General features: G+C 60.2%; 5 protein-coding genes and 1 long non-coding RNA gene across 7 annotated transcripts; 4 read left to right on the top strand and 2 right to left on the bottom strand.

Annotated features, from left to right (window-relative positions):
• Positions 1–7: 7 nt before the first annotated feature.
• On the top strand, positions 8–1,184 carry LOC137203596 (uncharacterized). Its single transcript, XR_010933182.1, has 2 exons — positions 8–149; positions 539–1,184. It is a non-coding gene; the product is annotated as an uncharacterized lncRNA (long non-coding RNA).
• MMP11 (matrix metallopeptidase 11) lies at positions 1,128–11,468 on the bottom strand. 2 transcript variants are annotated; one of them, XM_067700040.1, is made up of 8 exons: positions 11,337–11,468; positions 5,775–6,004; positions 4,728–4,871; positions 4,514–4,647; positions 4,130–4,371; positions 3,796–4,012; positions 2,852–3,109; positions 1,128–1,982 (listed from the first exon to the last, which is right to left on the bottom strand). In XM_067700040.1, exons 1-8 carry the CDS (start codon positions 11,445–11,447, stop codon positions 1,849–1,851), a joined length of 1,470 nt encoding a protein of 489 aa, XP_067556141.1. In that variant the 5' UTR covers positions 11,448–11,468; the 3' UTR covers positions 1,128–1,848. The 2 variants fall into 2 exon arrangements, with proteins under 2 accessions (XP_067556141.1, XP_067556142.1); XM_067700041.1 differs by having other exon boundaries at positions 3,796–4,008.
• Positions 11,469–12,860: 1,392 nt separating this feature from the next.
• On the top strand, positions 12,861–13,625 carry LOC137203595 (histone H3.3A-like; the record flags this gene model as incomplete). The annotated part of the gene is made up of 1 exon (XM_067700047.1): positions 12,861–13,625. A coding segment is annotated over one exon (417 nt), but the record flags the coding sequence as incomplete, so codon positions are not given.
• Positions 13,626–15,114: 1,489 nt separating this feature from the next.
• Positions 15,115–17,027, top strand: CHCHD10 (coiled-coil-helix-coiled-coil-helix domain containing 10). The gene is made up of 4 exons (XM_067700038.1): positions 15,115–15,272; positions 15,523–15,742; positions 16,585–16,732; positions 16,831–17,027. Exons 1-4 carry the CDS (start codon positions 15,232–15,234, stop codon positions 16,848–16,850), a joined length of 429 nt encoding a protein of 142 aa, XP_067556139.1. The 5' UTR covers positions 15,115–15,231; the 3' UTR covers positions 16,851–17,027.
• Positions 17,028–17,757: 730 nt separating this feature from the next.
• On the bottom strand, positions 17,758–19,337 carry C12H22orf15 (chromosome 12 C22orf15 homolog). Its single transcript, XM_067701383.1, is given in 6 exon segments — positions 17,758–17,979; positions 17,982–18,007; positions 18,089–18,163; positions 18,397–18,497; positions 18,499–18,532; positions 19,313–19,337. Coding segments are annotated over 6 exon segments (375 nt in total). The 3' UTR covers positions 17,758–17,865.
• Positions 19,338–22,200: 2,863 nt separating this feature from the next.
• Positions 22,201–24,534, top strand: VPREB3 (V-set pre-B cell surrogate light chain 3). Its single transcript, XM_067701382.1, has 3 exons — positions 22,201–22,218; positions 23,057–23,192; positions 23,942–24,534. Exons 1-3 carry the CDS (start codon positions 22,201–22,203, stop codon positions 24,256–24,258), a joined length of 471 nt encoding a protein of 156 aa, XP_067557483.1. The 3' UTR covers positions 24,259–24,534.
• The last annotated feature ends 450 nt before the right edge of the window (positions 24,535–24,984 follow it).

Below are 24,984 nucleotides of genomic sequence, written 5' to 3'. Positions count from 1 at the left end.
GACCAGGCCGCACTCAGTGCGCAGGCGCGGGCGTTGACGCTGACGCGCGCGCCGCTGCCGCCCAAACAAAAGGCCGAGCGCGCCTCCGCGTGCCCCTTAAAGGAGTCTCGACACGTTTCTCTTCCTCCCAGGCCGCCTCCGAACTGGAGGTACCAGGGAAAATTTCTCACGGACAGAAATAGCAACCGCGGCCCTGACTCAGGCGGTGGTCTTCCCAGTCTCACAGCTGGGACTGTAACTCAGCCCAGTGAGGAGGAACGAGGCGAGGCCTGAAGGCCTGGAGGAGGCCAGAAGCACATATGCCTCAGTTTCCTCGGCCCAAGAACTCAGTGCAGCTGAGAGGATAGGAGGGCTCAGGGACCGCTATCCCAGCTCCGGGCCCACACTGTTCCTGTGGCTTTGGGGATGGGGTTGGCAGGATTTCAAGGCCCAGGTGGTGTTTGGTTTGGCTGGTGCATCCTCTGAGTGCTGGGGTTGGTGGGGGCGGGGGGACCGTCTCCATTCCCTCCTTAACTCTGCGCTTTATGCTTACCACAAGCCGGGTGCACTGAAGCCAGACAGCCCTGCCCTGGGGCGCTTACAGCTGGAGCGGGGCCTGACACACTGGAAAGCATCAAAGCATCCGTGTATCCGGTTGAACAATTGCAGTAGGTCAAAAACGGCCCACTGCTGACAATTTCCTATGGTTCCATCTGATAAATGGCAGCCGTGGTAGGTGCCACTCCGAAGAACATTCGCGTGGGGCTGGGTGGCAGGCGAGGAGACCCTGGAGAGTTAGGAATGGTTGGCGGTGGTAACCATGAGTTTTGTTCTGTGTCTTGACAGCGGCAGGATAGGGGCTGGAACGTGGCATGATCAGAAAGAGTGACCACCACTTGGTGGATGAGGGTATGAGGGGCCATTGTGGAGGCAGGGAACAGATTATAAAGCCACTCCAGGCATCCAGCAAGATGAGGAGGAGCCCTAAGCAGGGCACCCGGCCCCGAGGACCAGGGGCTTGGGGGTGGGGTGGGCTGCAACCCTGGCTCCCAGGGCAGAGCAGGTTCCCAGCCAGTCCTCCCACCTCCCTGGCCCAGCTCTCCCCCCATCCTGGCCTTGCAGTCACAGAGACACCCCAGGCAGGCAGGTAGAAAATGACCATGTTTAATGACAGTCCTCAGTAAAAAAAAAAAGAAAAGCCTTTATACACACTGTACACATTTACATGGCTTTGGAGGGCTTGGTGTGGGGTGAGGGCTGGAGAGGATCTGACCCGTGATAGGATTGAGGTATGTTGGGGCCTCCAGGTCCCAGGGTCTCTGGCAGGAAGCACCCCCCTCCCCAGCTGCCTGGCCCTTGTGCCCTGGATCCTGGGGAACAGGTCTCCAGAACCACCAACTGGAAGGCAGCCAGTTCCAAGCACCTACCAGAGCTGACTTCTCAGGAAAAGACAGAAGGCACAGTGCCCTGGGACCCACATGCCAGCACCCTGTGTTACCCCACAGCCAGGACAGTGAGGGCTCCAACTCCCCCAGCCCTGCTGAGGTGCTACTCTGAAGAATGGGGACAGAGACCCAAGGCAGCTGGGTTTGACTGTGACCAGCACAGGTTGGGTGGAACTGGCCTGAGGCCACCCTCACCCTTAATGCCGGAGCCTCCCTGCCCAGTCTGAGGCAGTCACTGGCAGTGGCCACGACCCGCGCGGCCCTTCCTGCAGTCCTGATGGCAGTGCCCGCCTCCCCCCCCACCCCCGAGTAGGCACGGCTCCGTGCCGCACCAAGTGCCCACAGCCACAAAGATGGCCAGCGTCTCCAGCCGATGTCAGTGTCCTGGCAGGGGTTAGGGGCCCTGAGGACATCCAAGCCATGGTTAGCGGAAAGTATTGGCAGGCTCGGTACACCCAAAGAAGTCGGGGCCCACGAGGCGGGGGAAGCCCTCCAGGGCCTTCACCTTCACAGGGTCAAACTTCCAGTAGAGGCGGCCGCGCAGGAAGTAGGCATAGCCTGAGGAGACAGGAGGGTCAGGCGGGGCGGGTGGACACAGGGGCAAGTCCCAGTGGGCAGACCTTGGCCACTGCTGAGTTCCTTGAAACCTGTAGACCCCAGGGTGTCCCTTCCAAAACCTCCCTTTGGGCAAGCCCTTCTGCCTGCCCCAGGGTCTGATCTGAGCTACCACCCAGACTGACAGAGGCCAGAGCCTCGGAGGCCCAACTCCTGCCCCTCAGGAAAGCAAATCCCGCCCCTCTCACCACCTCTCCTGTGCCTTGAGTCAGATGGGGGACACTGGCGACCTGGAGCCCAGGAGCCCGAGACCACTACAGGACAGCTCTCCCGGCAGGTCCCGATGTGGGGGAGCACAGAAGCAAAGGGGGGACACGGGAGAGAGCGCTGGACTGTGAGTCCCAGATCTAGTGCTTCAAGATCACAGGAGGCAGGTGGCTCTTGGCTAGAAGCAGGGACTGCCTGGGTGGAGGTCCTGGTTCTGTCCACCTTGGTGGACCCGGTTAGGTACCTCACCACCTGAATCTCTGTTTGCTCTTCTGGAAACTGGGTTCATAACAGATGCTACATCGGGAAATCGCATGAGACATGTACAGAGCTCAGCACTGTGCCCAGAGCCTCATTGGCCCTCAGCAAGCAGCAGTTATTACTTCAACAGGCACGACCAAGGGACCTCGGCAAGTCCTTGTACCTCTCTGGCCCTCAGTCTCCTCATCTGCAGCACAGGGGTCTAGTACTGCCCTGGCACGAGGAGGGGGTGGAGAAGGAGTTCGCCAGGCAGAGGACCCGCAATGAGAGCTAATGCCCAGCCACCACCGGTGGGAGATGCAGCCACCACCCCGCTTCCCCCAGCCACCCCACCCCCAGCGCACCGTCAGCATCCTGGAAGGCAGCGTCGATCTCAGAGGGCACCCCTCGCCAGTCGGTGGCCCGGCGGGGCACAGGGCTGTCCACACGGCGGGTGCTGGGGTGGAAGCGCCAGTAGTCTCCGCCTCGGAAGAAGTAGATCTTGTTCTTCTCGGGGCCCCAGACCAGGGCGGCGTGGACCAGGGACCCCAGTAGGCCCAGCTCAGAGAGGGGCGCGGGGCCCAGGACTGGCTTCTCACCATCGTATACCCAGTATTGAGCTCCTGTTAGAGAGTGGAGGCTGCAACAAGCTGCCCAACTGCCACATCCAGCCACTGTGGACCCGCCCAGCCACCACCATGGCCACGGACTTTCCCAGCCTCAGTTTCCTTGTCCATAAAACATGAAGGCCAGCAATGCCTGCTTGGCACCCCCCACCCCCAAGTAGGACATTGGGCAATGCAGGCACTGGGAGGTACACGTGGGGAAGTTTACTAGAGGCCGCCTGGGCTCCTGCTCCTTCCCTGCACTTGGCTGCCCTGGACAGGCACCTGCTGCCCATCCCTGGGCCCAGCCCTGCCACAGCAGGCCCTAGCTGGGCCTTTGTGAAGTCCCTGCTGCCCGCAATGCTCCAGGCTCTCGTCTCTGCCAGACCCAGATCACATCCCTCTCTGCCTTTTCCAAGCTGTGCCCTCATGCAGGTCACTTCACCACCTCTGAGCCCCGGAGCCTCATCTCTAGACCAGGGGTAATGATCACACATGCTCCATGGGGTGTGATACCTTCAATTCTACTCCAACCTCGAGAGCCACTTCCTCTAGGAAGCCTCCCAGCTGTGCCCAGAGGAGTGAGCCATACTCTTCCTTGGCCCCAAGAGTTCGAGGCACACTCCATCTGTTCATCATGTCTGCCGTCTGTCCCTACCCTTGACCATGATATTCCTGAAGTGTGACCTCCAGCCCCCACTCACCTTGGAAGAACCAGATGTGGCCCTGGGCATCCTCGAAGGCTGCATCCACGGAGGTGGGCAGCCCCTGCCAGTGGCGCGAGGCCAGCGCAGGGTAGCCGGGCTGCAGCTGGCCCCCGCGCAGCCGCCATACAAAGCCTGCCTTGAAGAAGAAGAGTTCGCCGCGGATGGTGGCGACCGCATCAAAGGAGACCTGGCAGGCATCTGGTGGGGCATCTGGCTGGGGTAGGAGAGAAGGGTCAAAAAGAGCCTGCACTGGAGCCACAGAGGCCAGCAGTGGGGGTCGGGGCTGGAAGCAGGGCCTCACCTCCTGCCTCCCCACCCTCCTGGGCCTCACCTCCAGTGGTGCAATCTCGTTGGTGTCCACCCCGGCCCCGGGGCCCAGGTCTGGGGGCCTAGAGGTGGGGGCTAGTCGAGGCCGGCCGTAGAGGTGCTGGATGCCCCTGCGGTCATCCGGGCTGAGGCTCAGCGGGTATCGGAAGGTGTAGAAAGGGGACATGAGGGCCTTAGCAGCTGTCGTGTGCTGCAGCCCGAGCACATGGCCAAATTCATGGGCTGCCACCTGCAGGAGGTCTGTGCCTGGAAAAGGGAGATAGCCCAGCAATCCCCGAGCTCCTGCAGCAAGACACTGAGCTGCGGGCCCAGCTCAGGGACCTCGGCAAGTCCCCATTCTCTATGATGTTCAGTAGCCCCATCTGGAAAGTGGGTCCCCAGCCCATACCCTGGTTGTCCCCGATTGTCCAGGTCTCGTCATAGTCGAAGTGGACATCCCCTTCTCGGTGGGTCTTGGGGAAGAAGGCGTGGGCCAGGATGCCCCCAGGTCCATCAAATGGCAGGTTGTCCCCATGCCAGTACCTGCAGGGGAGTGGGGGCAGAGTCAGTGGCTGCTGATGGGTGGGGCTCATTCCTAGAGGGGTCCCCGGCCACTGGCTCACCTGGTGAAGTCGATCATGATGTCAGCGTGGCCCTCGTGCACCTCGGTAAAGGTGAGTGGCGTCACATCACTCCATACCTGTAGGGCCTCTGCCACCGTCTGCCGCACCTGTTCCCGCACCAGCTGCCATGGGAACCGGAGGATCCTGGGGGAGGAGCAGGGGCCTGGACCTGGCTCATGGGGCAGCATCAGCCCCTGATGGCTGTTGGGCCAGGAGTTGCCCCTGGATGCTGCTCAGTGGGGGAGCAGGCATGCACGACACAGGCCAGGTGTGCCCTGGGCCTCAGGTGTGGCACACCAGTCCCTCTGCCACATGGGCACATCTTTGTGTGGGTTTGTGTCCTCAGGTGCCCATGAGTATCTGCATTGGGTGGAAAGAACACAGGACCAGGAGCCCCGAGGCCCACCTTCTAGACCTGACTATACCGCTCACTGTGGGGAGACCTTGGGCCCTAAACCTGCCCCCTCCTGGTTCCCAGCTCCCCACCCAGGACATTTCCGGAGCCCCCAGCAGTCTCGGCTCCAATGCCTCGGGGCACCACACCAGTATTCACACCTTCTCTCCCAGGATGAGCCCCGCTGCATCACCCTGAGGGGCCTCAGGTCACCTGAGCTATTACCTGTCCTGCCACTGTTGCTCCCTACCTGCTCGGATCCCAAGTTGCAGCGATAGATATGAACCCGGTGTGGATAACACCTAGCTCGCTGAGAGGAGGGGCCGTGTCTGCCTCATTCACCACAGAATCCCAGGACCTGGCCCTTAGTGCATCCCCACAGAGGCTGCCTGGCTGACTGAAGGCTGTGTCCCCACATGTCTACGGTGTGACCAGGCATGTGCTGAGACTCCTCTGCTGAGGGAGGGCATGGGTACAGGGGGTACCATCTGTGTGGGCATCTAAGTGTGGGTTTGGGGTGTTGACCCAGGGGGCTCAGAGGCCAGTGGATACACCAGCCTGTTACCATGGGGATCTGGCACAAGTGTGTCTCAAGAAGCAGGGTGAGGGCGGTAGGTGGAGGGCGAGAGCCTGCTTGCAGCCCCTGGCCCTACCTGTAGGTGAGGTCCGTCTTTTCCCAGCGCCCGCCCGACAGCACGAACCGCTTTTGTCGGTTGTGGGCACTCGGCCCATCCAGCGGGTCAGGCACGCCGCAGCGGGGAGGTCTGGGGCCGGCGGCAGGCTGAGGGGCCTCCTGGGCAGTCGGGGCAGATGCCGGGCTGCTGGGAGGAGCTTCACGCCAGGGCTGTGGACCCCTTCTCACCGGGTGGCGGCGGTGGGCATCCTGTGCAGGAGAGAGGATGCAGGGACCCGCTCAAGCCTTGGGTCCTGGTGGCCTATGGTCAGAGGTGTGGACGGTCAGCGCACCCTCACTTGACCCCAGCCGGCCGTGTCGATGGCCAAGCTGAGGCCGTCACGCAGCAGGGCCCTTTGGCACAGGCTGACTGGCATCCAGATGCTGATTCCAAGGCCTCCTACCGCCTCCTGCCCCCTTGTGGAGGGCCTGGGCTGCCAGGCACCTACTCCCGCCATTTGGGCTGGTGAGGACTGGGTCGGGGTGCAGCCCTGACTGTACTCTTCACACACACCCAGGAAGGGACCCCACAAAGCTTCCAAGGAAAGGCTAGGCCCTTGTGCTCTCCACCCCCCCAGCAGATACCTTTCCACCTACCTTTCTTCCTGGGTGCCCCCGGCCCCCACTCTGCCCTCTCCAGTTACGTGAGCTGGCTCCTGCCCAGGACAGCCACTGCAGCCACTCCCCAGCGTGGAGGGGCTGCAGTCCTGCCTCAATCTGCTCACCTGACAAATGGGGACGATACTTCCCCAGAGCGTGCATCTGAGGATGAACCAGGCAGTGCACACAAAGTGCGAAGGGCACCGGGAACTGAGGTCTGATTGCTGGGGGCAGTCTTGCTCACGCCCTGCCAGGGCTGGGTACACGGTGGGGCTAGATGTGCTCTGTTTGCCCCCTCCCCGGGGGTATGTGGGGCAGACAGTTACCAGACACCCAGCCCCACCGTGCCAGAGCCCATGGACCACAAACAGTGATTCTGACCTGGAGCTCCCACCCTCCAAGAGTCCCAGGATGGAGGTCGCAGTTCTCATGCATGGAAAAAACAGAAGCTCAGAGAGGTAGAGAGACCCAGCGGGGTCACCCAGCAAGGGCATGGCCGGGCCAGGTGAGGACTCTAGCATCCCAGGCAGGGGGCAAAGGCCCGGCTTGGGACACAGTAAAGCTGGGGGAGAGGCAAAGCAGTGCCGTCTGCTGAGAGACTCAGCGCCTGTCTAGTCTGGGCCTGTCTGGTCAGGGCCGCTGTGGCCTCCCCACAGCCATATTTGGGGCGGGAGCTGGGCCACCCAGGCCCCACCCTCGGCCTCAGCCTCTGGCGGCTCTCCCAGGCCCTGGGTGCCCCAGAGCTCTGGTGAGCATCCTAACCCCCCCAGCTCCCGATTCCAGAGCCACCAAGAACTCAACAGCCTGGAGCCACTCAACCCCCAAGGACTCCCCATGATGTAGGGGTCCTCTAGACACCTGGAGCTTCTGGGGTGTGAGGCCCTGGGCCAGTTTTCCCCATTTCAGAGTTGCTTCTTTTTTTTTTTTTTTTTTTTTTTTTTGTGGTATGCGGGCCTCTCACTGTTGTGGCCTCTTCCGTGTGCTCTGGACGCGCAGGCTCAGCGGCCATGGCTCACGGGCCCAGCCGCTCCGAGGCATGTGGGATCTTCCCGGACTGGGGCACGAACCCGTGTGCCCTGCATCTGCAGGCGGACTCTCAACCACTGCGCCACCAGGGGAGCCCCAGAGTTGCTTCTTGAATGGCTGATCACCTGACAGAGCCCAGCCATACCGAGTGTGCCAGTGCTAAGTACTGATGGCTGTCGCAGCTCACCCGTATCTAGGCTAGGACGCTGCCAACTGCTCCACGGACACGCTCTCAGCCCCTGATGGGACCTCCCACCATCTCTGCAGTCATCATCCCCATTTCTCAGGTGAGGACCCGGAGCCCAGAGAAGTTAAACAACTTGTGGGGGACACAGCTGGCAGGTGGCGGGCTGTCTGCACTCACAGCCCACCCGCTACTTGCTACTCTGCTCTGCTCTTCAGGCTGGGGTCACCCTACCCCTGGAGGAGGGACACATGCTGGCCTCACCTTGGTGACAGAAGAGAAGGAAGGGGAAATGATTAAGTACCTGCCACTTCCCAGGCACTCTGGAGGCAGGTTCACTGAACCTCCCCACCCCCATCCCCGGCATAAGTTGGGGAGGATACGCATGCCAGGTCTCACATCAAGGATGTGGACCCCAGACTTATGTGACGAGCCATGACGGCCTGCACCTTCCCCTCCCCAGGAAGGTCTAGCCCACAGACCTCCAGGATAAATAGATTCCTTCCCCCCAACCCTGGCCAGGATCTGAGGACCCTCCCCAGAAAGGCCAGGGCTGCGTCGTTCCTGGGAGCCCCAAACAGCCCAGAGCCCAGCCTGAAAGCTCTGTTTATGCCCGTGAGCAGAAATTGCTCCTCTCCTCTGCCCCACCAGTGAGGCCTGAGCAGCCAGCCACAGAGGGAGGGTGGGTGTGCCTTCCTTTCCTGCTCCCACGAGGCACCAACTCCTCATGGATCCCCCATGAGGACCCCTGGATCATGGGACTGTCAGTGCAGCAGAAAGAGCCACGGGCTGAGATTCAGAAGGCCCAGTTCTGTGCTGTGGAGACCCTGGATGGAGTGACCCTGGGCAAGTCACTGTCCTCTCTTAGCCTCGACTCTCCTATCTGTCAAATGGGAATGGTGCCATGGCAAAGGGCTAAATGACCTCCATCTGCAATGCCCGCTGCAGCATCTGGCGCAGAGAAGAGCCTCTTCCTGGTCTGGCTTCTTGCCCCGTGGGCCCTCCCCTCCCACACCTGGGAATCTGCTCCACCCAATTCCCTACAGCTCCCCTGAAGTTTCCAGACTTTAAATCGTAACAAAGGAGTTGCAGCTAGAAGGGAGCTCTCAGGCCTAGAGAGGAAAAGTGACTCGTGCTGGGTCCACCCACGAGCCAGGGGCCTCTTGCTCCCCGCCCACATCACGTTCATTGGTACTGGAGAGCGAATGAGCAGGAGGCACTAGGATCAAGGCCCCTGGGCAGTGGGGTCTTTTTCTTGGAGCCCACCATTTAAGGGCTCTTGGCCTCAGTTTCCCATTGCTGGGATAGGACACATGCTCCCTGCCCTGCCGACATCCCGCACTCTCTTCCCCAGTCCTTTCCGGCCTGGGGCCAGGGGCCCTCCCTAGCCGCAAGGCCTGGCAGGCAGCAACCTGATTCCTCAGATGGGTGTGCCAGTGCCCCCAGGGCAGCTGGGAGGCAGTGAGGCAGGGGGGGGGGCCATAGACCACGCCTGGCCTCATCTACAGCCCTGGGGGATTGGGGAGCAGGTGTCACCCCATTTCCCAGGGGAAGAAACAGAGCCCAGAGAGGTCAAGGTCTTGGCTCAGGGTCACACAGCAAGTCAGCCAAGAGCTGAGCCTAGACCTGGGGTTCATGCCTCCCCACCCATAGCCCCCATCCCCCCAGCTCTGGCCTGTCTCCAAAATCCACATTCCTGAGAAATGCGCCTCTTTGGAGAAGGTCTGCCTCCTCCTCGGCCAGCTGCCTCCCTCAGCCTGCCCTGGGGAGGGTGCCCAGCTCCTTCACCCCACCCTTCTCTGGCGGGCACCAAACCACAGCCTCAAACATACTCGAGGAATTTCTTGGGGAACTCAGCCTCCTGGCTGAGCTAGAGGCTTGGGGTCAGCCCCTGGGTCAACCTCCAATTAGGAAAATGGGAGGTACCTAGCAGAGGGGAAGTGAGGGAAGACCCCAGACTGGAAAGTGCTGGGTCTGTTTGCTGTTGGTCCAGCGGGACAGTTACTCATAGCTACTCTCTCTACTGTGGGCAGGAGGTGACCCTGAGGGGAGGGCATTTGGTTAGACTGTGAGGAAGGCAGGGAGCATCACCACGCCATCCTACGCCCCTCTGAGGCTCAGAGAGATCAAGCAACCTGCCCAAGTCACACCGCTAGTGGGGAGGCAGGTCCATCTCCCCCCACCTCCCCCGCTGGCTCCAGAAGGGAAGGCAGCGTCCACCCCACTGGGCGGCGGGTCTTTCATCAACCCTGAAGGCTGTGAACTGGGATGGATAAATATTTACAGAGCTTTTCTGGCCCTGCCAACAGCAGTCCGGGGATAAACACATCGGAGGCGACCCCAAATGCTCCCTGCATATCTGCAGCGTGACAGACAACGGCCCAGCTCAGACCCAGACCCAACTGACACCGCACGAGCGGCAAAGTAGCAGCTGCAGGTGACGTCTCCAGTGTGCCTGGCTGAGCCCTCTCCTGGCCTCACCTCATATACTCTTCAGCCCAGCAGCGGGCACTCTTGCCTCCCACCCACCCAGACAAGACTGGGGTCGGGGGTGCTGAGGCTCCAGAGGGCTCACCTAGGGTCACGTGGTTCAAACCCAGGTCTCTCCTATACCCGAACCCCATGGATTCAACAGCTACCCAGTGTGATTTCTGACTCTGCCCCAAGGTCTAGGGGACCAGGAGGGGCTGGGAAAGAGGCAGGGTCCCTGGACTGGGGTGCCCACCACCCCTTCTGTCCTCTCCTGCTCCTATAGCCAGGGCAGGGGAGGGCAGAGCTGGCGTGGCTGGACAGAGGGGCCCAGACTGGCCAGACCTCCCTCCTCACTGGACTCTACCTGCCACCTCCCTAATGCTCCCATCCCTGCCTGGGCTGGCTGGATGCTCAGCTGGGCATCTGAGTGGGCTGGGTACCCAGCGGGCTCTGGGCCTGCAGTTGCCCAGGCTGTGACACCAGGCCCACCTGGCCGCCCCTGGGACTGGTCCCCCCAAGCGCCAGCCGGAGGGGAGGGTGCAGTTTTCCCAGGCACACACAGGCTGTCACACATGCCGGGCCCTCCTTCCTCTCCAGATCACACCTTCCTCTCCCTTCCCTGTCTGACCCTACGCCCTGCTCTCTGAGGGTCTCGACTCCCTGCTCTCGGCCCCTTCTTTCTCACCCAACTCATATAACACACACTAGCTCTCACACTCATGCTGCCTCCTGGCTCCACGCTCCCCAATATCACCACTCTCAGGTGCCAGGCGGTGGCGCCTCCTCCAGGCTCAGTCCCCATTTCCCCGGCAAAGGCTGCCCTCCCCAGCGCTTCCTTAACCCTCCAGCCTGGAGGTGTGCTCACGGAGGCCACACATCTGGAGGCTGACGCCAGTCTGAGACCTGCTGGGCTTTGTCCCTGCAGTGAATAGGGGGCCCTGTAGCCACTCCCGCTGTACCTCCCCCAACACACACCCCAGTATCTCGGCCGGGCCGCCGAGGAGCAGGTCCCAGAGCTGGGAGGGGGGTGCGGAGTCCCGCTCACCAGCCTGAGCGATCCCGGCGCAGGCTCCACTTGCACACCTCCAGGGACGGGAAACTCACTATCTATCACGCCCCCAGGGACCCAGACAACTTTTCGGGTAACAGGCCGCGCCGGGCCACCCCGGGCATCCCCGTGGGTCCAGCTCGGCCACCGGGCCCAGCCCGCGTGCCCGGCGCCCCTCGGTGGGGGGTGGCCAGCCGGCGGCGGGCACTCACCGGCGACCGCGGGGCCCGGGCCAGCAGCGGCGGCGGCGGGAGCAGCAGCAGCAGCAGCGGGAGCAGGAGGGCGCGCGGGGCCGCGCCGCGGAGCCGGGCGGCCCAAGCCATCCGCCCCGGGGCTGCTGGGCCTGCTGGGCCGCGCCGGCCGCCGCCCCTTATAGCCTCCGCCCCGCCCCCGCCCGCCCGGCCCCGCCCCCGCGTCTTTTGTTCTGCACTCGCCCCGTGCTGGCGGCCAGGGTGGGGGAGGTGGGCGGGGAGGGCTGGCCAGGCGGGGGCCGGCCCGCGGACCCAGTCCTTCCCGGGCGGGCCGGCCCTGCGGTCTCAGGGGCCTGGTGCTGGGGGACCCTGGCCAGCCGGTGCTGCTCCGGGCCTCAGTTTCCCCGATGCGGTGGAGAGTCTGAGAGGCGCCGCGTTTCACTCCTCCCCCTCCTGACCAGGCCACCTTTGGAAGGCGCATCCCTAGCTGGTCTCCCTGGGGGCCTGACCTCTGACCTCCTGTTAGCCTGTGACAGGTGGCGGTACCCACGGGCAAGTTCTGCCACTCCTCAGAGCCTCAGCTGATCCATCTGGAAGATGGCACTATAGCCCCTGTGAGGAAAGGGATATTAAAGTGTGCCCCAGAGGAAACTGAGGCATATGGAGGCGGCTGGCCAGGACCCCAGCTTGGCGCAGAACCATAGACAATTATAGATGGGGAAACTGAAGCCCTAAGAGGGAGGGACGAGATCAGGCTTTTCCAAACCAGCAGGCAGGCAGAGGGGTCAGAAGGCCCTCTAGCTGGTCAGCTGGAGGGAGGGTACGGTCAGAAAGCCATGGGGGGCAGTGTCTGAGTGGGGCACTGGGGGCCCAGGCTGCCCCTTGGTCAGGGACTAACAGGCTCCTCTGGCCCCCTCCGGCCCAGCTTCCTGAGACCGAGGATAAGTAGGTGAGAATCAGAGGAGGGGGTGATGACCACACTCTGGAAGGGATCCTCCAGGCTCATATACTCTCTGTGATGACCAGGGACCTCACCAGCTTGCCAGGCAATCCGCTCCATCATGGGCAATGCTGGGGAGCCAGGACACAGGCGGTGGCTCCCGTCCTGGCGGGCGGGGTGCTGAGCTGCCTCAGTGTGAGGCTGTGGGCACCCGTCCTGGGCCTAGGAGGCGGTGTGGGGAGGGGGAGGAGAGGGACACTGGCTGACTCAGTCCTCCCTCCGGGTTCCAATCCGGGGAGCCTTCACAGCTTCTCCAGAGAGGCTCTACAGAGACCCCTAGAGGGCAAGGAGAGGAAAGACAGCAGTGATTTTTACTACCTGGGCTGTTTGCCATCTTTTTCTTTAAAGTGATCTACTTTTAAAAATTGAAATGCCTACTTCAGCCTCATTTTAGCCACATTGGTCAAGAAGTCATAGATTTAACGCAGAGCGGTTTGGTCGTTAGTCGGAGGAGCTTCTTCCATTAGTTCGGAGACTGCGGCTCTTCATTGGGCAGCAGGAGCGGTGCGGCTGTCGGAGAAGCGGCGAACTTAGGCATTGGGTGAAAGAAATTGGCCCGAACCAAGCAGACTGCTCGTAAGTCCACGGGTGGCAAAGCGCCCCGCAAACAGCTGGCCACTAAAGCGGCCAGGAAAAGCGCCCCCTCTACCGGCGGGGTGAAAAAACCTCATCGCTACAGGCCCGGGACTCTTGCGCTTCGAGAAATCCGTTGTTACCAGAAATCCACCGAGCTTCTGATCCGGAAGCTGCCTTTCCAGAGGTTGGTGAGGGAGATCGCCCAGGATTTCAAAACCAACTTGAGGTTCCTGAGTGTCGCCATTGGTGCGCTTCAGGAGGCTAGTGAAGTGTACCTGGTGGGTTTATTTGAAGATAGTAATTTGTGTGCCATCCACGCTAAGAGAGTCACCATCATGCCCAAAGACATCCAGTTGGCTCGCCGGATACGGGGAGAGAGAGCTTAAGTGAAGGCAGTTTTTATGGTGTTTTGTAGTAAATTCTGTAAAATACTTTGTTTAATTTGTGACTTTTTTTGTAAAAATTGTTTATAATATGTTGCATTTGTACTTAACTCATTCCGTCTTTCACTCAGGATGAATGCAAAAAGTGACTGTTCACAGATCTCAGTGATGTGAGCACTGTTGCTCAGGAGTGACAAGTTGCTAGTATGTAGAAGGGATGGGTGATATTTCTTGCTTCTCATGATGCATGTTTCTGTATGTTAATGACTTGTTGGGTAGCTATTAAGGTACTAGAATTGATAAATATGTACAGGGTCCTTTTGCAATAAAACTGGTTATGACTTGAAAAAACTCATAGATTTGATGAGCTAATTGTATGTTTTTTTCCGATACACATGAAAATATAGACAGTAAAAATATTTGTGTAAAAAAAAAATATATATATATATATATTTGTGTAACTACCTTAAGTGGTCTTGAGTGCCTCCAGGGGAGCATGGCCTTGCTTTGCGGAACCACAGTCCACCTGTCATGGGAGCTCAAGTAACAACCTCCCACGTTGTAGGCCGCAGTGGAGAGCCATGGTTACAGCAAGCTGGGCTGGTCACAGAGGGCTTCCTACAGGAGGAGGACCCTGATCAGCCTAGGAGGGCCAGTTTGGCAATAGGAACAAGTGGTCAGTGGCTGCATGAGCAAAGCGGTGGAGGCTGGACCAGGCCTGGCATGTCTATGAGGAGAGAGCAGCCACCCTTCACATGCTTCCCTCACCTCGAGGCCAATGGTCACCCCTACTGCAGAGAGGAGAAAATTTTGGCCCAGGCCCAGATGAGGGTCAGGGGAGGGCCCTGCTTCCCAGGCTGGCTGACAGGACTGTGTGGTTGGGACACAGTAGAGACATTCTGAGCCTGCCAGGCACTGCCCATGTCCCCTGCGTCCCTTCTGCCCCTTCCTCACAGAGGGGACTCCTCTCCCCACCTGGGACCCCTCCCCCACGATTTTGCTGTGGGCGATTTCATCCTCCCCACAGTCCTGGTGCTGGGAGGACTCCCTCGGGCATAGGGGACAGTGATGATGGGGTGGTAAAGAGGTCAGGACCTCTCCCCGCTAAGGGTAGCAATAAAAGACTATGAAAACCTCCAGTTCCCGAAGGGCTGGGAAGCGTCTTAAATTCGGCATTGCCCTGCCCTGGGCCTGGAACCAAGGTGGTAAAATTCGAGGCCACAGGATTCAAACCCGCACAAACACCTCTAGGTTACGGCCTTTGGGAGGGACACGCTGCATAAACGCTGTAGGGGTCTGGCGCTGCATCCGTGGGGCAGGGGGTCGGGTTGGGTGGAGGGCCACGCAGGGGGCCTCGTCGCACCCCAGCGGGGGCTGCCCGCGCCCCGCAGTGATTTTGCCGGGAAGGAGTCCGAGAGCGGTCCGGACGCCCCCTGGCGGGAGCTCTGGGGACCTTCGAGGAGGGTGGGTGCTTCTTCCCCTGCCCAGTCCACCCGCGACCCTGAGGCCACGCCGGAGCCAGCGAGCCCGGTCCGATAGGAGGGGGAGGAGCAGGGACCGGCCTCCTGGTGCCCCACTTTCCGAGCGCGGGAGAGCCCCTAGCTCCACTCCCAGAGCTCCGCGGTGGTCTTTGAAGGGCCAGGCTTCGCTCCTGCGTACGCCCTCGGCGCCCTGCGACAGCGGCCCGTGTCCCCAGGGCGCACATAGCTCGGGCCAGGAGCTGGGAGGGAGCAGGGTCACCGGCAACGGGTGCTGCCTGGAGAGGCCGGGTGACCCGCGAGGGTGCAGCCTGGCCCCGGGTCCCGAGCCTCCGGCCGGGGGCGTGTCCCCGCGGCCCCGCCCCGGCCCCGCCCAGCAGCGCCGGCCGTGACAGGCGCCGCCGCCTTCGTCCCCGAACCGGAGCAGCAGTCACCGTTGCTGTCTCCGACTCGGTTCAGCCGGTCCCACCGCCGCCACCATGCCCCGGGGGAGCCGCAGCATGGGCGCCCGGGCAGCCAGGTGGGAGCGGGACGAGGGCCCGCAGGGTGGGGTCTGGGGAAGCGCGGCCCCCAAGGACGTGACAGCGTGACCTTGGCGGCTGCTGCGCCATCTTGGCGGGGGAGGGGCGGGGGTACCGCAATCAGGCGTCTAAGACGGTGGTCGTCCACCCTCCGGGAGGAGGAGAGGGTGGCTCTCCGGAGCTGCGGGCCCCTGGGGCCGCCGGCCTGGAGTCCGGCCGGGATTAACCCAGCTTCTTCCCATCCCGCAGCCGCAGCGCCGCGCCCCCTGCCCACCCGCCCGCGCACCCGCCGCCCTCGGCCGTGGCCCCGGCCCCCGCCCCGTCGGGCCAGCCCGGCCTGATGGCGCAGATGGCGACCACGGCCGCCGGAGTGGCCGTGGGCTCGGCTGTGGGACACGTCATGGGCAGCGCCCTGACCGGAGCCTTGAGCGGGGGGAGCTCAGAGCCCGCCCAGGCTGCTGCCCAGCAGGTGAGCAAGGGTTCAGGGGAAACTGAGGCCGCCTTCTCTCAAGGCCACTGAGCGGGGAGCTGCTGGAACGTCCAGCGAGGAGTGTCCAGGGTGTCCAGAGCTGCCTCGGCCAGGGACTGTGCCCAAGAAGGGTCCTATTAGTCGCTCTGCTGTTGGTCTCTGGTCACAGGACGGCTCTCCCTGCCCCTCCCCTGACGCCAAGGTCCCTAGACCCCGTGGACAGACACCAACCAGCCCTTTAAAGATGGGGAAACTGAGGCCCTTAGGGTCTCAGAGACTGGCCCAAGGTCACCTAAACCTAGTAGAAGGGAGGGATGTTGAAGTTCCTGAGTCCGTGTTCTCTCTCCCAGGTAGACCCTTCCTGTAGCCCCTGCACCCAAGGGTGAAGGGTAGCCAGTGACTCTGGATCTGTTCCCTGCTGGCCTGTCCCCCACTGGGCACCCCACCAGTCCTGAACCAAATTCTGGCTTAGTGGTGGGGTCGGGGGTAATGAGGATCAGTGTTGCTGAGCAGGAAGGTGCTAGAACTTGTGGGGGTGGGGCTCATACTCTAGCAGAGCACTGGGCTTTTCTAGAACCTTCTCTCACCTCCCACCCCCACCTGCCAGCATACCTGTTATGAGGCAGCTGGGAATGCTGTCTGTACCAGCACCAACTGGGTGGCTTTGAGAGGGCTGTGGGCTCACCCTGTTTCAGGGATGGAGCAGCTGAGGCTACACAGGGCAGGCTGGGCCTGGAAGGGCTGGGGGCGTTAGGAGGGGCAGCTGGCACCCCCGGCTCTGGAGTCCTCTTCTGGGTGCCAACCCCAAGCTGACCTTGCTGCTTCCTGTGCTGTAACCTCAGGCCCCGGCCCGCGCTGCCCCGCAGCCCCAGCAGATGGGGCCCTGCGCCTATGAGATCAGGCAGTTCCTGGACTGCTCCACCACTCAGAGCGACCTGACCCTGTGTGAGGGCTTCAGCGAGGCCCTGAAGCAGTGCAAGTACAACCACGGTGAGCTGGGAGGCCCTGACCCCTGCTGGGGCGGGAGCGTGGTCTCTCCTCCTGTACCTTCGGCCTGACCTCCACCTGTGCCGGCCCTCCCTCTGCAGGTCTGATCTCCCTGCCCTGAAGAGACCGGTGCAGATTCAGGGGCCAGCCCTGCAGCCACTTTCACACCTTCACCGACAGCAAGACCATGACATCAGATTGTACCCACGTAGCTGAGACTGGGAGTGAGGAGAGGGTTTCTCACCCCACAGATGATCCAAGACGAAAATGTGCAATTAATAGTTTATGTTAGATCCGAGCCTGCTGTGTCCACTCTCATTGGACTTTCTGCGGGTGGGGGAGGATGAATGGATGTCTCACTGTGGACTGGGATGCTTCACCTTCAGCTGGTGTCCTGGGTGGGGAGGGTGACCTTGTAATCCTGTGTAATCTGACAGCCTCGGGCAGTCCAGACTGGGTGGTGAGGCATTAGCAGGTGACCATAAGCCTCAAGGGCGTCTGACTCCTGGGGCTGGAATCCCTGGAGGAGCGTGCTGTCTCCTCTCAGGGACCCCTGCCCCTCCACCCTTCTCATCTCTGCCTCTGGATCCCTTTCTCCGCACCCACACCTTAGGGGCCCCGCGGCGGCCTCATGTTCTGTCAGTGACCTTGCAATTTCCCAGAAATTCCAGATTCTGCAAGAGGAATACTGCTGGGCCTTTGCACCTGATCACACCAGGCAGAGGTCACGGCCAACCCCCTTGGATCTGAGTCCAGCTCGGCCGCTTGGCCGTGATGTGCCAGGTCACGGGGCCTGCCGGAACAGAGGTGCTGGCCCTTCGGACGCCATCGCACACTCTGAGCTGCTGCCTTCACTGAGCTCATGCAGCAGCTCTGCACTGAGCACCTGCGGTGCGCCAGGCCCTACTCCACATCTCCCCGCCCTTGTGCAGGCATTTAGCCTCCAGCGGATGGTGGGGACCTGTCGCTGGATATAGTGTCTTCCATCGTGTGGGTGTATGTGTGTCTCTGAGGGGGTTGGCATTGGGGTCCACCTCTCAGCGCACACATCTGTCCCCTGGGAAGGGGTCCCATATCTGGGTATGAGCATCCCCCCAGGGATCCATGTCTCCTCCTTACCTGGCTCTCGGCCCCAGCTAGTGGGTCCCAGGCGGCAGGAAGCCCACCCTTCGGGGCCGTGAAGGAGGGCCTTGCTCCTGGTGGCCACGCAGAGTGCCGGCACGCCTTCTCCAGCCATCGCCCGGGGGAGGGGAAGGCCCGACAGCCAGCGCAGCTCTTCTGGAAGGCCCCAGAAGCCCTGCCTGTGGGGGACTGGTGGGAAGGCACATCCTCCCCCTGGGGCTCTCCTGTGACACTCACCTGCCAGCTCTGGACACCGCTCATCCAGGTTCTCCAGGAGGGACTCATAGCAGGTGGGGGCCCCGCCCTCACCCTCTGCGGAGGGAAGAAGGCTGATTCCTGGCTGGCCTGGTGGTCCACACCCCCACCTCTCACTCTGGACCTGTTTGCTGGCCCACAGTGGGGTCAGGACAGGGCATTGGATGGGAAGTTCAGGGCTAGGTCCTGGCCAAAGCAGGGGCTCGGCAGGGCTTGGGTGGTCTGTGGCTGCTCTTCCCCATCTTATATTCCAGCATAGCTGCACAGGGGGAATCTGGGGCCCCACTTACTGATGATCTGCACTAGGACATAGATCCCACGCTCCTGCAGCAGGGGGCTGCCCATGGAGGGCGCCAGGGAAGGCCCCTCCTCCAGTCCCTCAGCCAGGTTCCAGGTGCCCATCCTCAGCCAGGAGGGCTATGGTCACTGGGGGAGCAGAGAGGGAGGCAGGGCAGGGCTGGAATCCCTACCTGGGGGCCCTCAGAGGTTCTCCCAGCACCCCTCCCTGCCCCCTCACCATCTGGGGGCATCTGCCCCCTCTGCCTCAGGTGGGTGATGAGGAGCACCAGGCTGCACTAGGGGTTCACCAGCTCCCAGCAGCCAGCTGTGGGAGAGGAGCAGAGGTGAACGAATGGCACCCTCTACTCCCCCCAAACTGGGACCCTCTGCCTCCCTCCCGTCTCTTCCCTACAGAGCAGGGAATGGGGCTATGAGATTAGGGGCTATGAAATTAGGAACGTACCCCCTTCCATCTCCCAAGATGTCGGTGACCGGGGTGCACAACTTCTGTCTTTCTCACGCGACCCTCCCCTCCCACTTCAGCCCCACCTCCGGCACCTGACAGCCCCTCACCCCCTACCCCGCACCAGCCCCGCCTCCACCAGAAGGTCAGGAATCTGCAGCTGGGGCTAGAGCTTTAGGTGCCTCATGCCCCCTGAAGCTGGAGGACCACTGACCAGCTAAGGGATGGAGCAGTTTGAGCATTTGCTCCACGGCAGCGGCTTGGTGGCTGCGTGGCCCGTGCGCTCCTAGAGGAGCCCACATGCATTTCCCAGGACCCAGCCGGGGTTTCCCCTCAAGGGACTCTCCGCGGACGCTCCCATCCCTTCCCATGTGTACCCCTTCCCCACGCCGCCTCCCCACTCTCCCTCAAGGCAGAGGGAATGTACCCCCACCAGTCTTCCGGGACAGGGGACCCTCCCTTACCTCCAGACATCACCGTGATAAACATGGCTGCGGGGGGAGGAGACAGATGTGGGGGCTTTGATCCCCCAACCCCCAACTTCCTAAGGAAGGAGCTGGGGCTGAGATCTACCCCATGTGGCGCCCTGTGGGAGATGTGTGTGTCGGGGATGGGGGAGTGATGGGTGGGTGGGTGGGTCCAAGTGCAGCTCCCCGCTCAGCTGCCCTTGGGGCTGGGCTCCACCAGCCCAGGGGGTCCTTGCAGCTAGTCCAGGAGACTTGGCCTCCTCTTCCTCCCGCTAGCTAGATCAGAGTACAGAGAAGACTCAGGTCCTCCCAGCTTCCAAGCTGGTCTCCATGGGAGTGGGAGCTGCCAAGAGGTCTAGGCAGGAAATGCCTTCCCCCCAGTATCCCGGTAACGGGCTCTGGGGAGGGTCCAGACATTCCCTGACGCAGGGCTCTAGTGGGGGCTGGAGCCTCAGCGCCCAGGGATGTCCAGAGACCACATCCCCTCACCAGTAGAGACAGAGCTTCCAGGCTGAAAGCAGGGGAGATTCCTAGGGGTGGGGTGCTGGCGTGGCTGTAGCAGAAGCGGGATCCTCACCAACCTCACAGGCTCCCTATCAACTCAAGGCCCCCTGCCCTGGGCTCACTCCCAGCCTCCCTCTCTTCTGTCCTTGTTTCTTTCCCTTCTTAGTCAAGTTTATTGAGTTATGGTTTACAGACAGTAAAATTCACTTTTGAGTGAACAAAACACTTTTGAGTGTTTTCCAGTTGTGACAAGTCTCACAGAACCACCACCAGTCTGGATACACAACATTTCCATCACTCTCCCAAATTCCTTCATGCCCCTTTGTGGTCACCCCAGCCCCTGGCAAGCGCTGCAGTGTTCCCTGCCCCCACCTCTTCCAGACTGTCGCGTCCCAGAGAGGGAAGCAGCAGACAGTGCGGAGCCTTTCAGGTGCGGCTGCTTTCACCTAGCTCCATGCGTGCAGGATTCACGGGGTAGTCAACCGGTGTCAATGGGTCCTTCCTTTCATCACCCGGGAGGGTCCCACTGCCTGGAGGTGCCGCGGTCTGTGGATCCACTCACCTGCTGCTGTTTGGATTGTTTCCCGTTTTGGGTGATTATGAGTAAAGCCAGTACAGACACTCACCAGCAGGTCTCTGGGTGAAGAGACGTTTCCATTTCTCTACTGTAAACCTCAGCAAGAGGGATTGCTGGGTCCTCTGGGGAGAGTATGTTTAACTTTGTAAGAAACTGCCATTGTTTTCCAGCGTGGGCAGCGTTTGCATTGCCCCTCTTTCCGTCTGGTTGTGGTTGGGCCTCTGGACTCATGGCGGGTCAGGATACCTCCTTCTTAGCTGCCCTGCCACTGCTCCCCGGTGATTACACTATTCATCCACCCTCTGCAGGCAGAGCTCAAGGCAGGAGGCAGGAGGAGGCCCAGATCCTCCCCGCAGCTCATCAGCATCACTCTGCCTCTGGACAGGACTTGCCTCAGTGCTCACACCTGTAAAGCAGTGAGAGGCACCGCTCACGGCACCACTCGCACCGCTCACAGCACCACGGGCAAGTTAGCGTGAGGACGGAACGCAATTAACCCTTTTGAGTGCTACCTGGGTGCTCAGCCTGCAGCAGGCGCTCAGAGGCAGCACTGGGGAAAGCCCTGGGGCAGCGTTTCCCAAACTTACAGGCAGGGCACTTTCTTCCAAAATCTGGGGACCCGTGTCCTGCAGAACACAGCCCAGGAGTGGCTGCAGCCAGATTCTGGAAGGAATGGAACTCCCGGCCTGGACCCTCAGCTCCAATGACCACCCCTCTTTTCCGAGGGGTTTGTCTTTAGTGCCACTGAGGAGGGATCTTTTGTCTTGAGTGTCATGGAGGTGCTCTAAGGAGGTGTTAGGACTGGAGTGGGACCCACAGTGGGAGCTTTGTAACCTTCCCCAAGCGAGCTCTCAAGGCTACAAAGTAATGTGAGCACACTGCTTTAACTTGTTTTATTATTTTTTAGGTATTTGGTAAGGCCAGCAGATCAGGAGATGATTGCCATTGAGAAGCTGGTTTGTTACAGTTCCCAAGTGGAGGAGGCATGACACCCCATGGTGCGGGAGGCCACATGGGAAAGCACCAGGGCTGGTCAGGAGGCAGAGAGAGAGGGGGAACTCTGGGCGGGAGCCTCTATCGTGGTTTCTGAGGGAAGGAACAGTGAGGTGGGGTGAGCAGGCTCAGGGTTGGCTGTTTGGAATAACTTCATGCTCTGGGGCACAGGAACCGTCCCTGGTTGTCTGGTACTTACTTGTCCTGGGTGACAGGGCAGGAGGGCAGTGGCCCAATGAGAGAGCCCCGTAGGGGAGGTGGTCAGGGGAGTGTGGACTCAGGAATGGTTGGTTTGCATTTGAAAAGTGTTACTGTCTCTAGGAACTGGCTGACCCTGGGAAGGCCTGTCCCTCCAAGGTCAGCAAGGCCCCAGATGTCAAAGCATCAGGATAGAGAATATAAAAGGCATGATTAATACACACAAAGTCCTATCTATGTTTTTGTTTTTGTTTTTCTTTTCTTTTTCTGGCTGCAACATGCAGCTTGTGGGATCTCAGTTCCCTTACCAGGGGTTGAACCCAGGCCACGCAATGAAAGCCCAGAATCCTAACCACTAGGCAACCAAGGAACTCCCACAAAGTCCTATCTTTGCATCTTCACAACACTTGGACTGGCACAATGCTCGTCTTTTGTTTCCAGATGAGGAAACTGAGGCACAGAGAGGGGAACTTGGCTGAAGTTGTGTAGTCAAGAGGAGGAGGATCTGGGATTCAGGTTTGAATCCCAACGCGGGTTGAATCCCAACCAAAGTCAGCTCCCCTCGGTTTGGCAAACTCTCTTGCCCACAACAGGAGTGCAGATAGGTACAACCATGTCGGGAACCCTGGTGGTATCTACTAAAACTAAACAGAAAGGGGACTTCCCTGGTGGTCCAGTGGTTAGGACTCTGCGCTTCCACTGCAGGGAGCACGGGTTCGATCCCTGGTTGGGGAACTAAGATCCCGCATGCTGCGTGGTGCGATGCGGCCAAAAAAAACACAACACTAAACGGAAACGTTCCCTGTCCTGGGTGTCTGTCCAGCAGAAACCAGAGCTCAGGTGCACCAACGACACAGGCAGGAATGCTCGCAGCAGTTCTCCTTGAAATAGCCAAAGATGAAAGCACCCGAATGGCTAGTAACAGGAGATGGATAAACTAACTGTGGCTATCCACACAGTGGCTTACACACAGCTGTGACAACGAATTAAACATTGCTGCACACACGGATGACTCATAATGTTTAACAAAAGAAGCAGAAACAAAAGAGGACACACTATCACTCCATTTATAGCTGACGTTCTACAGCAAAACTGATTAACCACAGAGTCCCACTTGGTTACTGTTGGGGGCTAAGAGGGTGTTACTGGCAGGGGAGGCGAATGAGGGAGCCTTCTGGGGTGATGGAAATGTTCTAAATCTTGGTCTGGGTAGAGGCTGCAGGGATATATATATATAAAATCATTGAGCCATACATGTAAGATTTGTGCACTTGACCGTATGAGTTATACCTCAGTGAAGAGCAGCCACCTGCTCTAACTGCACATGTGGATTTCCGGGCTTCTGTTCTCAAGAAGGCCCTGTGCGGCTGGGATGCTGACGTTTGGGAAGATAAGGTCTGGCTGCTGGGCCCCAGCACCACCCTCCCACCGTGTCAGTGGGCTGATTTGCATGCCCTGTCGTGGTCCAGCAGCCTCCCCAGTGTGCCCTGAAGCACCTGGAGCACGCCCAGCGCAAGCCCAACAAGCGACTCCCACCTGCCTCCCTGCCTCTGGCCATGGCCTGTCAGCATCTGGCCCTCCTTCTGACTGGGGTCCTCCTAGCAGGTGAGCCCTCCCTGGGCCTTGCTCACCCAGGGGTGGAGTGGGAAACAGCACACTGGCTCTGGAAGCCCCCTGTAAGGAAGCAAATCCATGTGGTCAGTGGGGAAGGTTTTGGAAGGGTCCTTGAGGTGGAGAGGAGAACCGGCCACAGGTGGCCCTGCCCCAGACTTGAGGCAAGTCACTTCTCTATGTGGGCCTCAGTTTCCCCATTTGTGAATGACCAGATTGCTAGGGTCCCTTTGGACTCTGACTCTTGGGGGTCTCAGAGACTCATCACCTTTTGAGTTTTTCAGAGGGGAAGCTGGTGTGGGCTGGTTCCTACCCCACAGGGCCTCAGGGACAAGCTAACCCTGAGAAGGTTCTTCAGCAGCCAGTGGCCGGAGGCTGAGCCAATGGGTAGTAACAGCTCAGGAGGCTTCTTGGGGGGTCATCAGTCTGTAGCCAGGGTTTGGACAAGCCAGTGTGACCAAAGTGATAGGGGTCTGAAGGGCAAGGGACGAGGGTGGGCAGCCCAGAGACCACCAGCACACCCTCTGAACTCTAGATCCTTAGCTGAACATGGCTCCTTGGGAACATGACACTAATGGGGGCTTAGGGGTCGCCAGCTCTGTGCCCCACCCAGTGATGATCCCATGGCACCGGGCTGTGAGCTTTTGGGAGAGGATTCTCCTGGGAGTCTGACCAAGACTTTGTGGGGCAGGGGCAGGAAGGAAGGGGCCCAGGCAAGACCTGAGTGTGTCTGTCTCTCTCAGCCTCCCAGCCAACCCTCACCCAGCCGGACACACTGCTGGTCTTCCCAGGCCAAGTGGCCCAACTCTCCTGCATGCTCAGCCCCCGCTATGCCACGGTCGGGGACTACGGCGTGTCTTGGTATCAGCAGCGGGCAGGCAGCGCCCCCCGCTTGCTCCTCCACTACCGCTCAGAGGAGGACAACCACCGCCCCCCTGACATCCCTGACCGCTTCTCGGCAGCCACGGATGCAGCCCATAATGCCTGCATCCTGACCATCAGCCCCGTGCAGCCTGAAGACGCTGCGGATTATTACTGCTCCGTGGGCTACATACCCTAGGGGTGGGGTGTGGGATGAGTGCCTTCTGTCTGCCTCCCACTTATGCTCCTGACCTTGGGACCCTCCCTTTCTCTGAGCCTTGATTTTCCTCCTTTGTAAAATGGGTTAATAATCAACATGTCAACAGTAACTATTCTGAGGGCCATGAGATCCTGGCTGAAAAAGTGACTGTGAGATGCAAGAGGGAAGAGATATGGGAACATATGTATATGTATAACTGATTCACTTCGTTATAAAGCAGAAACTAACACACCATTGTAAAGCAATTATACCCCAATAAAGATGTTAAAAAAAAAAAAGCTCAATAAAAAAATAAAAAGAAAAAGTGACTGTGGTTGGTCTGGGAGTGTGGGGGTAGGGATTCTGGGGATTTTTGCAGAAGGGGAAGCACCTGAGACCCTTGGGTGGGGCCCCACCTCCCTACCAGCCCCCAGGGGGCTCAGAATGGTGGCTCTTGCCTTCCTGTGACTGGAGGAGCTGGAGTGAGAGAAAAAATAACCAGCCCTTGCTGGTCCCAGCTCTGCATGGCTGGTTGTGGTCCAACACACACAGGGTCAGTGGACTGGGTCCCTAGGAGCCCCTGCCTACTCCTGGATGGGGCTAGGAGGCACATGAGGGCCAGGACGGAAGGTGCTGAAGACAGGTGGGCAGATGGCAGGGGGAGAATGGGCAGCAGCCATCCTTGGGTAGAGGGGCAAGTCTTGCCACCAGAAGCAGAAGTGAGCT

This window comes from Pseudorca crassidens, chromosome 12 (genome assembly GCF_039906515.1).
Source record: "Pseudorca crassidens isolate mPseCra1 chromosome 12, mPseCra1.hap1, whole genome shotgun sequence".
Taxonomy (NCBI): domain Eukaryota; kingdom Metazoa; phylum Chordata; class Mammalia; order Artiodactyla; family Delphinidae; genus Pseudorca; species Pseudorca crassidens.
This window is presented reverse-complemented; position numbering and strand designations above follow the sequence as displayed.

Coding starts and splice junctions, on each gene's coding strand:
- VPREB3 (XM_067701382.1), top strand. Junction 23,193..23,941: donor GACTGGGGTCCTCCTAGCAG/GTGAGCCCTCCC, acceptor TGTCTCTCTCAG/CCTCCCAGCCAACCCTCACC.
- CHCHD10 (XM_067700038.1), top strand. CDS start 15,232: ATGCCCCGGGGGAGCCGCAGCATGGGCGCCCGGGCAGCCAG. Junction 15,273..15,522: donor ATGGGCGCCCGGGCAGCCAG/GTGGGAGCGGGA, acceptor CCCATCCCGCAG/CCGCAGCGCCGCGCCCCCTG. Junction 15,743..16,584: donor CCCAGGCTGCTGCCCAGCAG/GTGAGCAAGGGT, acceptor CTGTAACCTCAG/GCCCCGGCCCGCGCTGCCCC.
- MMP11 (XM_067700040.1), bottom strand. CDS start 11,447: ATGGCTTGGGCCGCCCGGCTCCGCGGCGCGGCCCCGCGCGCCCTCCTG. Junction 4,648..4,727: donor ATCATGATCGACTTCACCAG/GTGAGCCAGTGG, acceptor ACTCCCCTGCAG/GTACTGGCATGGGGACAACC. Junction 4,372..4,513: donor GACAATCGGGGACAACCAGG/GTATGGGCTGGG, acceptor TCCCTTTTCCAG/GCACAGACCTCCTGCAGGTG.